The sequence below is a fragment of the Numenius arquata genome, chromosome 6 (genome assembly GCF_964106895.1).
Source record: "Numenius arquata chromosome 6, bNumArq3.hap1.1, whole genome shotgun sequence".
Lineage (NCBI taxonomy): Eukaryota > Metazoa > Chordata > Aves > Charadriiformes > Scolopacidae > Numenius > Numenius arquata.
Window position 1 is genome coordinate 64285529 of NC_133581.1, and position 13674 is coordinate 64299202.

General features: G+C 37.7%; 1 protein-coding gene across 1 annotated transcript in view; it reads left to right on the plus strand.

Moving 5' to 3' along the window:
* Positions 1-13674, plus strand: part of TDP1 (tyrosyl-DNA phosphodiesterase 1) — a 45784-nt gene that overhangs the window by 24090 nt on the left and 8020 nt on the right. The window contains exon 15 of the mRNA XM_074149175.1: positions 9813-9927. Within this exon, the coding sequence (XP_074005276.1) occupies positions 9813-9927 (115 nt within the window). The remainder of the gene's footprint in view (positions 1-9812; positions 9928-13674) is intronic.

Sequence of the window (13674 nt, forward strand, 5' to 3'; positions counted from 1 at the left end):
GACATGAAATGTTTTTATGCTAACTAAGGTCCATCTAGCTTGTAGTCTAGTCTTAGTGAAGTTGTAGCAGATGCCATGGGGATTAGCTCGATAAACAGTATGTATGTTATACCTCTTTAGCATATGTTCCCTATGATTTATTTCAAAGTCTTTCCAGGATGAAAACTGTATCCAGACAATAGTAGTCACAACTTGGCTTATTCTCTTAACACATCAAGTTCCTTATTGAACTCCTCTTGCTGGTTTTTAGTTCCCTACAGAATCCTGTGGTGGCAAGTCCTGTGATTTAGCTGTGCATTGTGTGTAAGAAAAAAAGCTTGCCTTTTTTGCTTAGATTGGGCTTTTGTTGTCTTATTTAAATCTACTGCCTGATAGTGGGGAGATGCAAGTTTCTTGTTCCTGTTGTTGATTTCTGTCTGGTGAACCTCTTAGTACCAAAATGTTGTCAACAGCAGTTAGTCTATGACCAGAGCCATTCAAACTTCCACCTCTGTGAAGTTTCTTCTTTTCCAGAGAAGAAATCTGAAGCTGCTCTGAAAAAGCAACTTTGGTATGCTAAAAGTCCTTAGAAATATTTTTCTGATGAAGAACACAGCTTTCCTAGATAATGTTCGTGGATGTTCACATAATGTTTCTTCATTTCTGTTGATTAGTAATGTACTCCCAAATGAGTACTTATTAATATTATGATATTGTAAAAATGTTTACCTACCATAACTGTATAATTGCAGTCTCCTAAGATTGCAGTATTAAGATTGATGGTTTCCGGCTGTAGCTAACAAACTCCTGTATCTCATTCTTGACATTTATTAAGGAGTTTATGTAGTAGAGTGGTCTCTAATATTGTGAACCTTAGAGGCAATCTCAGACATCATTCTCCAGCATGGTTTATGTGGAAAAAAACTTTTAGAGAAAATGCATTGATCAGAGACTGAAAGAAGAAAAATCCTACAACTTCGTACAGTAGGAAGCACTGGTTTTGATATCACTACACTCTTTAAAAAAAAAAAAAAAACACCAAGCAAAAAAACCCAAACCAACCAAAACCAAACCATGACTTGTGTAAACAGCTACTAATAACAGGATAACGAAGTGTTGGACAAAAAAATTGTGCAAAAAGATTTGACTTTTAACAGCTACAGACCTCAAGGGATAAAATAATGTTCAAAGGGGGGATCACCAGAATATATTTCAGAGGGCCAACACTTATGTAAAAATAATGTGACTTTTCTTTCCTGTGCCTGCAATTGTAAGTTTTTTTGACTAACTTGTAAGTTTTTGAGCTCGTTCTTGCACATCTTTCTATAACTCAATTTCATTCTAAATTCAGACTTCATTTTGATGAACAGAATTGTTTGCTCAGGAGCATCTAATTTTTTTCATCAGAAATAGAAAATATTCTGAAGCACTTGACCCTTAAAAAATTTCAGCAATCTGAAGTTAAAACTGCATCTTTTTTGTTAGACCTTTCTGCTATTAATGACTGTCATCATTCTGGGCATTTATTTAGACCAAATCAGTAATGTTTTTATTTCTGCTCATAGTCCAATCTTAGCAGTTGGAGTAAAATCCACTTAGCCATTTAAGAGATTGAGAATTATTAAAAATGGAAGTGTATTGTTGTTCTTGTCTTGCATCAAAATAACTGGAATTTAAATGTAGTGTCTAAGCTAAGTTTATTGATGATTAAAAACACATTGGATACTTATTTAATCAGCTGCTCCAGCCTTTAGCAAAAGCCTGCAGACCTGGTTACACAAGAAAATTTAGAGATTGATTCTTCTATAAATCCAGTGAGTACTCTACTAGTAATAACAGTAAAGAATGGGTTTGGTAAATACTCTTGGGTAAACAGTTCCTGATGAAGCTCAAACCTTGTGGTCAACAGGGTCAGAGGCAAAAAAGACATTGGTTGGGTCTGCTCTCATGAGAGGAAAGGTTTCACTGAAACACCGTACAGGTGGGACCTCTACTTTCCCTCCTTTGCCAACCCTCTGTTTAGGGACTAGAGATAATTCTGCTTGGTGTGAGACAGGGGGCCTGTATTGCTTTGAATCTGAAAGGCTTTTCAGCAATTCTTGCTGCATTCTACATATGCATGCTTTAAATTTGTGTATGAAAATGAACCCCAGAGGACAGTTGGTCTTTAAATGTGTAAGTGTCCTGGACTTCTGGCATTCATTTTTTTTCCTTTTAATCAGCCTTTTGGAAAAGGCAGTAAGGATGTTCCTATTCTAATCCCCGCTATGTTCAGGAAAAGGTCAAATTCTCCTATTGCTATATAGCACTCTGTTATTTTGACATTAGTTGAAGTAACAAGCAATGTGAAAACTTTCTGCAGGGCAAAAGAGTCACTGCTGAAAATTAGACCATTAAGTAAGGGGATGAAAAATGTTTATTTTGATTTTAATGTTTGTAGTAGCAAAATGGAGGGAGAATTAATATATTTCATACACTGGAAGCAGGAACTGTAATCTTACATAGTATGCCTGCAGGGTAGTAACAGATTAATTGGAGAAGTAGGATTTGTCCGCTGCCAATCTACTCCACTGCTCCCTATGATCTGATTGTTGTGACTGTCCCTTAGAAAAAGATTTCAGGCTTTAAGACTGTAATAGTGTTACTGTGCTGTCTTATCTAACACATATATGACTTGTCAACCTTAAAGCAATAATGAAGTTCTAGTTTTCATCTTGGAAGTGTCTACCTTATCTCTTAATTGGAAAAAATTGTCATGAAAAAATACATTTTCTGTACTGCTTTGTGATTTCTTTTTAAAGTTGAAAATAAACACAACTTATGTTTAACATACTACCAAATGCAAAAGCCAGGCGCCAGTATTTTCAAAACTGAACTTTCACTTGTACCCCTGATGTGGTTATAGAAGTGTAAGTAAACTGAATTGGGAGTGGAGTTGAGGTGGTGTGGGAACCCAGTGGCTTTTTGGAGAGTGCAGAAACATATCGGGAAGGTGAGTCACTGCCAACAAGTGAATAAGTACTGCTGACAACATATTTAACTGTAGGCATCGAGGATTTGAATGGCTGATGTTTTTATTGTGGCGTAAATGTATCTTTATGATGCATGCATAACACAATCTTATATCTGAAAACCAAAAATAGCTTAATGCACACAAGATGTTTCTTTCTTGAGAAGGTTTACTTGATGGTTATAGCAGTAGGGTTCAGTACAGATTGACAAAGCTGTCCAAGAACTGGAGCTGATACAGAGCCATGGTAAGCAGCATGTTACGGTTACTGTGTTAGCAGTGTCCACATTGGTTTAAAGCTTCCTCAGACATATCTGTACAAGTTGCTGTCGTTACAGTGATATGCCTTCATTAATTAAATTCACTTGTAATGTTTTAGTAGACACTACTTTTGACAAAGTTTTACCTTTTATGCAGCTTTAGGAGTCAGCATTCGAAGAAGATGGTTCCAAATATTGAATATTTAATTTACCATCCATAACTTGAGATAACTTGCTCTGAGGCTGTGTTTCAGTCTAATGATACTCTGCAGTAGACTTTTAAGTGATAGGATCTGACCCTTGGGATTGCAATCTGTCAAAAATCATTAATTTCAAAGGTGTCATTAACCTTTAGAGATGAAAATTTTTCCTTTCTTCACTGGGAAGTGCCTGCAGAGACCACTAATAAAAAGGAGGTAGTCAGAGAGACAAATATTAACGTTTGCCTTATGTACATATAGCCATCTGATATTCAAGTTGCAGTGCTTAGCTTGTGAATCTGTCTTATGTATATGCCTTGCACTAAACTGTATAAAAAGTACTTTTCTGATAACTTAGTCTGGTTGTTAAGACTTTTGTTGATTCAGTGTGGTTTTACCACACTGTGGTAGAGTAGTCTTAGGTGAAGATAATGGGGAACTAGGAATAGACTTAACATATTTAGAAATAGAATTTTTTAAAGTTTGTTTGCAAGTAAAAATATACAGAATCACAGGATGGTAGGGGTTGGAAGGGACCTCTGAAGATCACCTAGTTCAACCCCTCTGCTTTAGCAGGTTCACCTAGAGCAGGTTGCACAGTATTGCATCAAGGTGGGTTTGGAATCTCTCCAGAGAGAGAGCCTTCACAACCTCTCTGGGCAGCCTGTTCCAGTGCTAGGTGAACTAGATGAAGTGTTTTGAAACATAACTGGGCATTCCTAGGTCTTGAGGGACTCAGTTTGCTCTAGCTATTGGAATACCAGTTTAATACTCCCAATTTCTGATAGTTCTGTTTCTTTTTCATGCGGTTTGATTACGAAGTTAATGAAGGATGTTAAACTGGTAGAAGTTAAGACTTGCATAGCACACACTTAGTATTTCTAGTCTCAAAAACTCCAGTAGCTTTCTGGTTTGTGCCTTCTATTTTCTGCTGAATACAAATTTGGAAGTGGATCGTTCCTCACTTGCCATCTGTTGACTGCCAGTTTTTGTCTGTTTTAAAAAATGTTTCCAGAACTTACGCTTTGAGGTTGGGTCTTGGCCTGGTGCGCTAATGTAGACTCTCAGAAATATGTTGAATGCTTGTTCTCAACATAGAAGCAGCTGTCATCATTTATGGTTTTACTTTAGGGAAAAATCAGCTGATGCTGACATTAGATCACAAGCTTCTCTTGATTAAAAAAAAAATGTTTATAAGAATTCTTGTGTCCTGTGTTTGAACTGTGTTTCCCTTTCTATCTCCATTTCTGTTTCTCACCTCCTACATCTTCACTCTCACTCCTGTTCAGCTTGCTCTTTCAGCTGCTGGGGATTCCTTTCCAGAGGCTGAAATAAATTACTTCTTTAACATATAAAGCATGTTGAGAGAACCCCATCACCTAACAGTATGGAGTTTTGGGAAGCACGTTGCAGTAATTCATTTGTTTGAAAAATCCTGGAAATGTCTAATGGAAAGATTCTTAAATACATAGTTCTTCCTCACAGCTTCCATGTCTGATAAGGTTGTAAAATAAACTGAGCTTGACCTGTAAATGGTATAAAAGTTTGTGGAATACTTAAATCTTCTAAAAGGTCAATTTAAGAATATGGTACTGGCCAGTCAGCTTTTGGAAATAAAAACTCGGAGAAATATACTAGTTGCTATTAAACTGAGAAGTTACCCATTATTGCCTACCTACTGCTATCAGAAGCTAGTTATATCTAGGTAATGTCACAGACAACTGACAATAGAATTTCAGATTCTGAAATTCTGTATTTGATGGTGAATGCTCACTGATAATGAGTAAAATACTCTTTTAATAGTTGCCTGTCCTGCATGGGTGTCTGAGGCGAATCTGAACTGGGGAGCAGCCAGCGACCGTGTGTGTGTGATCATCAGATCACACTTTTTGCTGAGTTCAAACAACAGAACCTGGTACCTTCAGTCATAGCTCAAGCTAGACTGGAAGCCAAATAAAGTAGCTTAAGCTCTTTGACTACAACACTAACTTCCAAAGTAATGTAGTACCACTTCCTTCTTTGATTTCTCTAGTATCAGATGAAGTCTTCTATCCTGTATGAAATAAGAGTGGGGATGAGGAAATAACTACAATGTAGGTAAACCAAGACTTTATATGTGGACTTCAGGATGTTAAACCTTGCTTTTAGTGGTCGCATAATCGCTACAAGGTTTTTAAACCTCGGTAAAGTGGTAAAGACACCCAGAGACATGTTTTCCAAGCTGAGGAACTTTGGGTTTAGATACCCAAGTTTGTCACTGTGGCCTTCTTACAAAAAATGTTCTGATACAGTTGAGTAAAGCTGTGTTTTGAATAAATGTGACTCAATGTTGAGGAAGGATTTCACTGTGTATTCTCCTGGCCGGAGGAGCATGGTCACTGTGAAGTTTGTGTGGATCCTTAATTCTTTACTGCCCAAACTAGTGAAGTTTTTAAATAGTTTTGTCAAAGAGTGGGCTTTTTTTTTTTTTTTTTTCAGTTTACTGGCATGGGAAGGGGTAGAGCCATAATCATCCATTTAAATGATCTGTTATCTCCTGTAGGTGTTACTTCAGCAGTATCAAAATAATGTAGTGATATCAGTGTTAATTCCCACTCAAGTAGGGATAGCAATTCTTACCTCTGTCTTGTGTGATGTTTTTTATAGTCTGCAATCAGCCTTATGTTTGGAGCAAAAAAAGGCTGGGAAGCAGAATTTTAGAAGCTGTTCTACTTCACTTTCCTATTCTTCCTCCCAGTGCCTACTTTTACAATGTGTGATGCTAAGGCAATAATAGAACCCATAACAGCATCTAAACTTTCATAAGTACAAAAAAAAAAAAATGCTTTCCCAGCTGAGAAATGTATCTCTGAACATTTCAAAATGTATTCCTGTGAGCAGCAGTCAAACAACAAAGCATAGCTGCAGAGGGAAAAATTCTGAAAGAATAGAATATGGCTGAGGAAAATTTCCAAGGCAGGCAGAATTTTTTTTTAGGCAGGAGCCTGCTGGTTTGTTTTTTTGGAATTGGCAATGAGAGCTGTCATCAGCCAGGAAATGCTCAAAACAGACAAAATGTGTGACTTATTTCAATTTCTGTGTGAAGATAGACACGAGAGTTATTTTTAAAAGCATGTGAATCTCCTCAGAGAGCCTTGTTAAAGAATGTATTCCATAACCTAGATTTTTACTCCAGGATGTTTTGAGGAAAAGTAAATATCGTTTCTTAGATTAGCATTTTCTGAATGGAAGATCTCTGCGGGTTAAATTTTGACAGACAAATAAAACAAGTCTGGGACCAACTGATGAAGTCCAGCAGGGTTGGAGGACAGCATCAGAGAATAAATAAGACTCTCGGAGAAGAGGAAAATATAACTGGTGACTACTGAGGAAGAGGAAAGCAAAGGTGTAGAACGAGAAGGAAGCAAAATGCCTGAAAAGAAACACACACATGTAATAACAGGGCCCAGAGGGTAGAAGCAATGAAGCAGAAACAAAAACATTACTGTGTTGAAAAAAAGATGGGTAACAGGAAAGAAAATGAGATTTAAGATGTCCTACAAGTGGTGCTTTTTTCTTTCATGTGTGAAAAGCATCCACTGCTATGAATTTCAGAGTGGAATACATGTGGTATAGTTCTTGATACTTGAACTAAACTGACATTACTATGTATGTATGTAGAGGCCCAAGTAGGTGGTTGTTCTACACAATGTGCTTTGATAGCAATGGTTATACAAATCCCGAACTCAGACGGTGCCAGGCAACAGCTGTGCTGCTTTGGTGCTCTTGGTCAGGCATGTACATGAAGTTCATTGTAGGATAAGAACCAACATGCTACAGCAGAGAAGCCTTTTCTGCTTTTCCATATTTCTGTCACAGCTGCATGTAGAAGACAAGAGAAAAGCTCACAGGCGCTCAGGGCAATCAAGCCTCATACAAGCCATTTTAGGTTGCAATTTGAATGTCACCTTATGATTAGTATCTAGGACTGCACAGCACCCAGACCCTCCACCAACTGAATTGGTATTTATGAGCTTTAAAAAATAAACTTATATCTTTGCACTGGTTTCTTTTGAACATACTGCTTGTTACTTAAAGGCTAAGCTCTACAAAAGACCGTAGCTTGGTTTTAATGAAGGCTTATCAAAATTCTACTGACTTTAATGGGATAAAAAAGGGAAGTTTTAAAATGGATTTTCATTAACACAGTCCTTTAGCATGGACATTGTTTGTTTCCTCCCTTTTCTTTAAAAGGTAGTGGCTTTACCTAGTCTTTGAAATAAAACAGTGTTTCTTATAACTAGTAGTTTCCTGTTACTTTGGGTAAAAGTAAAAAACTTTTGAGACAAAAGAAGCATCTATATTCTAAAGGAGTTTCTTGAACTGACTTGCTAGAACTGCTCTAATACAGCTTGACTTTGTCTTTGGCAGCTCTCTCTTTTTTTCTGTTACTGTGCTTCTTGAATATTAAAGAAAAAGGTGTAAGGCTTCTTTGTGTGGTCATATGAATGTTGCTTCCTCCAACTTAAAATGCTAATATTTGGTGAAGTAGAGCTTCAGTAAAGAAGAACTTGCAGTATTATAAAAGTACTGTATATAGATGGGACTATCAATTCAAGCAGCATGTATGTTTGGATAAAGTGGGATTTTTTAGTGGTAATTGTGTTTGTACTGTCACAAATCAGTAATCTAGTAAAACTTGGACTGATAGATGCTACAGCTTGGACAGAGTATAAGTTAATATTCAGACATGAGCTGGTAATGTGCGCTTGCAGCTCAGAAAGCCACCTGCATCCTGTCCTGGGCCGCATCAAAAGAAATGTGGCCAGCAGGTCAAGGGAGGTGATTCTGCCCCTCTGCTCTAGTGAGACCCCACCTGGAGGGCTGTGTCCAGCTCTGGAGTCTTCAGCACAGGAAACACATACATGGGCCTGTTGGTCCAGAGGAGGGCCACAAAAACGATCAGAGGCTGGAGTACCTCTCCTTTGAGGACAGGCTGAGGGAGTTGGGATGTTCAGCCTGGAGAAGAGGAGAGTCCGGGAAGACCTTATAGCCCCTTCCAGTACCTAAAGGGGGCTAATAAGAAAGATGGGGACAGATCTTTTAGTAGAGTAGCAATAGGATGAGGGGTAGGAGTGTTATACTAAAAGAGGCTAGATATAGGGAAGAAGTTTTTATTATTGTGAGGGTGGTGAAACACTGGAACAGGTTGTGCAGAGATGTGGTAGATGCCCCATCCCTGGAAACATTCAAGGTCAGGTTGGATGGGGCTCTGGGCAACCTCATCTAGTTGAAGATGTCCCTGCTCATTGCAGGGGGTGTGGACTAGATGACCTTTAAAGGCCCCTTCCAACCCAAGCTATTCTGTGATTTTAGAAAGAAAAATGCAGTTGTTCAATAACATTGTAGAAATAAATAATAAAAGCTTGATAGCCTTTAAACTTTTAGTGTATTCTAATCAAGTTGTACTTGATTGACAGTAGGCTATTGGAAATCTTAGTATTGGAGATTTGCTTTTGTATAACTCATTACAATTGATGAATGGGATCCAATTTCTCTGCAGAAGGGGAAAACAATATCATCTGCCAAAGTTACTTGAATCACTTTAAATCTATCTGTCCTTGTACTGTATTGCATTATAGCTTTTTTTTCTTGCAGTCCTTAACCTTGTTTGAAATCCGCTGTCATTCTAATATGAGTCTAGTCTTTGAAACTTTTGTGCAAGCTGTTTTAAATCTTCAGTAATTTTTTTAGTGTATAATGATGGTGTTAGCCAAGATATTTGGCAAGCTTACGTTTGAAGATTTGTTGATGTATCACAAGTTTAATTTTAATTCAGTTAACAAAGCACATTCAACATCTAACTAATGTGGTCAGGATGAAACTGAACAGCAAAGAAAAAATTTTTAGAGCTTTCCCTTTAGTTAAACACCGAAGGTGTTAATATTTTGCTTAGTAATTAAAATTTGATTCCAATGTCTGTCTGCTTTTACGGAGAAGGAGCAACATCTTACTGTATTGGGATATGCTGCCCATATGGTCTTAGCAAAGACCTTAGGCAGTTTGGATCAATTGCTCACGCAGGCAAGGCTATAGCATGTTTACCTAGTGAACTATGAGTACGGGATTGAGAAGGTAGAGTATATCCAATGTGGGGCCAAGCCAATGAGTGAAAGAGTGAGCCTAAAATAGTAGTAATAAGAGAAGCTGGGTTCTTAAGAAAGGAGGGTGCTTTAGGAAGTATCTAATCTCAGTAATGGAGGCAAAACATTTTGTTTATTAAAATGACTCTTACTCTGAAAGAATCTATTGTGGATTAGGCTTGTCTCTTTCGCCAAAAACTAATAAGTCTTTCTTCCGTTCTGTGTTTTTCTTCCTTCATAGGGATTAGAAAAAGGTTACTTCCATGTGAGAGGAAAAATGCTTTCAGAAAGTAATGATTCAGCAAGATATTTTCCTGTACCTTATGACCTGCCACCAGAACAGTATGGAAGCAAAGGTAAGGTTGACTTCATAAGAGAAGTAGGTGTATTATATATGGAGCAAACTAATTTGAGTAACTCTGAGTCATTTGAACACTGCTATGTTCCAAAGCTTTATTTTAACATTTTTGTGGCATGACTGCATTTGAGATCATATCAGTCCCACACTCTGCTGGCGACTTCAAAGAAAGCAACTATGTAGTCTTTGGATTCTAATTTTTTCTTTATTGTTGTTTAAGTTTTGGATCAACAACCTAAATACTATTTTTTCATTCCTCTTCTGGGATTCTTGTATGTATTAGGAAAATAGATAGTCTTTATGGAATCAAAATGGTTTTTGCAGAACTAATGGAGAAAGGGGTGTTGAAAAAGGAATGTTTGGAAGAGAGCAGGTGTGAGGAAAAAAACAGTCCTTTGGAAGTAGGGTGTGAAAGAAACAACATAGAGGAAATGTGAAAGAATTGCTGCAAATCAGAAGAAAGAAGAGTTGCTTTTGATTCATTCTGTATTTCATAGTTTCAGACTTCATTTTCTTGAAGATCTCTGTTGGAATCCTCCTTGGAGGGGCGGCGGGGATATTTTTCGTAACACTTGAAGAGATTTACAAAATCTCAACCTTCTTAGCTTCTGAGACTATCTCTAGAACATGCAAATCAGGAAAGTGATAAGTGCTGCTACGGGGTGATGATGGCTCGAAAACCTACAAATACATTGAGGATAATGATGTTGATGTGCAACCTGCAATATTTGGGAAGAGTACACTTTTATATTTTTGTTCTAAAAACTAGTGTGAAAAGATCGTAACTAACTTCTTTTTTTGAGAAGCTGTGATCTAAAAAAGACATCTACAGCACAGCTTGGAATGCTAGAGAGTAGCAAAGAGTTCAGGAAAGATAGTGTTCATAGCAACTCACATCTTTCTGTAGATTTTTAAACTAACAAATGATGTGGGGAAAAAGAATGTTTAAAAGCTAAGAAGTAAACAGACTTACTGAGTCTTTTATAGTAAATAAAAGCAAAGACACATCATTTCAGGGTGACTGGAGTCCCCCAGCAAGATCAGAGCCTGCTGGCGTGATGGTTCCTCTAGTGGAAGTAAGAATGCTTTGGCAACATCCTCTTGATTAGGTGGCCCGTAGTAAAAACCTACCATGGGGTTTCCTTTGTTGGCCTGACCTCTGTTTTTTCACCTGTAAGCTCTCAACCTGTTCATCGCTGTTTCTCAAGCAGGACTCTGTGCAGTCAATCCACTTTTTTTTTTTTTACACAGAGGGCAACCCCCCCAGCTTTCTTCCTTGCCTGTCCCTTCTGAACAGTTTCTACCCATCGATAGCAGTGCCTCAGTCGTGTGATTCATCCCACCAGGTTTCAGTGATACCGATTAGATCACAGCTTTCTAGCTGTCGAGTGGCTTCCAGCTCCTGTTTGTTACCCATGCTGTGTGCACTGGTATAGAGGCGCTTCAGCTGGGCTGTTGACTGTGTCACATTTTTAGAGGAACAAGGATTAATTCCTTTGCAGAATTTCACAGGTGTTTCCCTGTTGGTTCCTAATGCATCAGCAGCACCTGGATCTTCTGTGTTGCTCAAAACTCCATCCCCTTCTGCCAGTGAGTCTAGATTAAAGCCCTGCTTACAGGTGTGGCCAGGTCAATCCCATCAGCTCCCAAAAAACCTGGCTTCTCACAGGTAGATTCATGATCACAGAAGCGATAGCCTTGAATATGGCACCAGATTCACCTGTTCAATATGATGTTTGTTACTTTTGTAACTTACAAAGATGATTTTTCTGCTTTAAAAGCTTATTACTTTTACTTTAGGGGTTGTGCCTGGGTTACTAGCTAACTAAAGGGGGAGAATATATTACATATTATCCTTATTATTGACCTGGCTTTCAATTCTTCTTAAGAATGTAAATGGTCAGATATCAGCTGATGTTCCAGTAAGTGCTGTGAACGTCTACGCTTTTGGATTAATTCTTACGTACAGCCAGGTTTAACTGTTGTGCTCTGGGACGTGTATGCACCACCTGCTTGGTAACTAATGCTCAAAGTGATGGTGTTTGGAAGGTTTTTCTAAATGGTCATACTTAAATTTCTGGAAATTTTAAAACAAAAATTAAAAATCAGAATCCTGCATTCAACATACTGTCAGTGAGTTTCATGCATATTTCAACTAAACGCAAAGATTTTTTTCTAAATAACTTCTTACACTTTTTGCAAGGAAAGCTTATTTCTGTAGTTCAGATTCTGGGTCTGAACTTTCTCCCATGATGTGAACAGATGTCAGAATTCAAGCTGTCTAGGCTTTAGCAATGGAAGCAAAATGAGCTTCCTCTGCATTTTCACATCTCTTTACTGAATATTCTATTTCAGTTCCTCAGCCTCCTGATTGAAAAGATGTTTAAAGAATTCCCATATTATGGGATGGACTCATAAAATAATCTGTCCTTAACAATACAGTTATCAACTCCCAAAGTCTTTGAAGAGTGATATAAATAGGTATATTTTAATAAAGTCTTGAGAAGCAGAAATGCAAGTAATTATGCTTTCCGTAAAGAAACCATATTGACTGATCCCTATAATTGAAGGAGAAAAGGCTCTGGGGGATTTTCCACGAACTCAGATTCCCTAACCATGGGAAAGCAAAGTACACGTCTCTCATATAATCAGAAAAATCCTATCAGGAGCAGGAGGGAGGAGAAGCAGGCGGAATAGTGCACAGATGGTCAGGAGCAGGGCCATGCATTTGCCTTGTAAAGTTCGAAGTAGAAGACAGATCTACCAAAATACATTGTTTTTTCCTGTAGTTGTGCAAATCTTGGATCAGGCATACTTAATGTTACAGAATTATATTATTATATAATGTAACAAAGTGAAATAAAAATACTTCCTTAGTTTGTGGAAATAATTTAATTGCACAGTTTTTTTGTTCTGTCACAATGGCTTTCTGTCATATTAATTGGTTTTAGTCAGATGGGACTGGACTTCCAGGGTGAAAACTGGTAGAGTGAAGTAAATACATCTTGAAAAGCAATAAAATACATCTCAGGATGTACAATGATAAACTCATCAGTAAGTGATGTAAATAATCTGTCTGGTTTCAGCCATAATAATTCATGAGGTTGATCTGCAGTCTTTTGAAGTCCATTACGTTCAATACTAATGAAATAATTTGGTCCCTGTCCTACTTTTCTCTCACTCCATGTAACAGGGAGGAAAAAAAATACAGAAGACTTGTCCACCTTTGCCTCATTAGCTAGTGGGTTTCATTCTAAAACTGAAGTTTAGACAAAACAGAAAAATAGGATCTCTTGGAGAAACAGTCACGAAGATTTTCTTCTTCTTCTTCTTCTTCTAAAGATTTCTAAAGAATATAAATTGAGATCATTGAGAGTCAGGTAACTTCTTGGTTTTGCACTGTTTTTCTCTCCTGGAGAGATGCATTATCCTTCACTAAAACATAATCACAGGCTAAGCTGTAGTTACTGAAGAATGTATTGATGTGCTTTAATATGTCACTGGTGGGGTAATTATGATGTATCACCCCTGTGACACATTTAAAATTTTCCTGTTGCTTCCATTTAGATTTCAGCTGTATTTCAAACTTGCACAGAGCCACATTTTACAATACATGGACAGGTAAACTCCTTCTCCTTGTGCCAACCGGAGTCATTTGATCTTCCTGAAGGGAAGAAAGAGCAAGATTTAACTGGGTCTCAAACCATAGTTGGTAGCAGCATCATCACATCAAGTTCAGATGAGG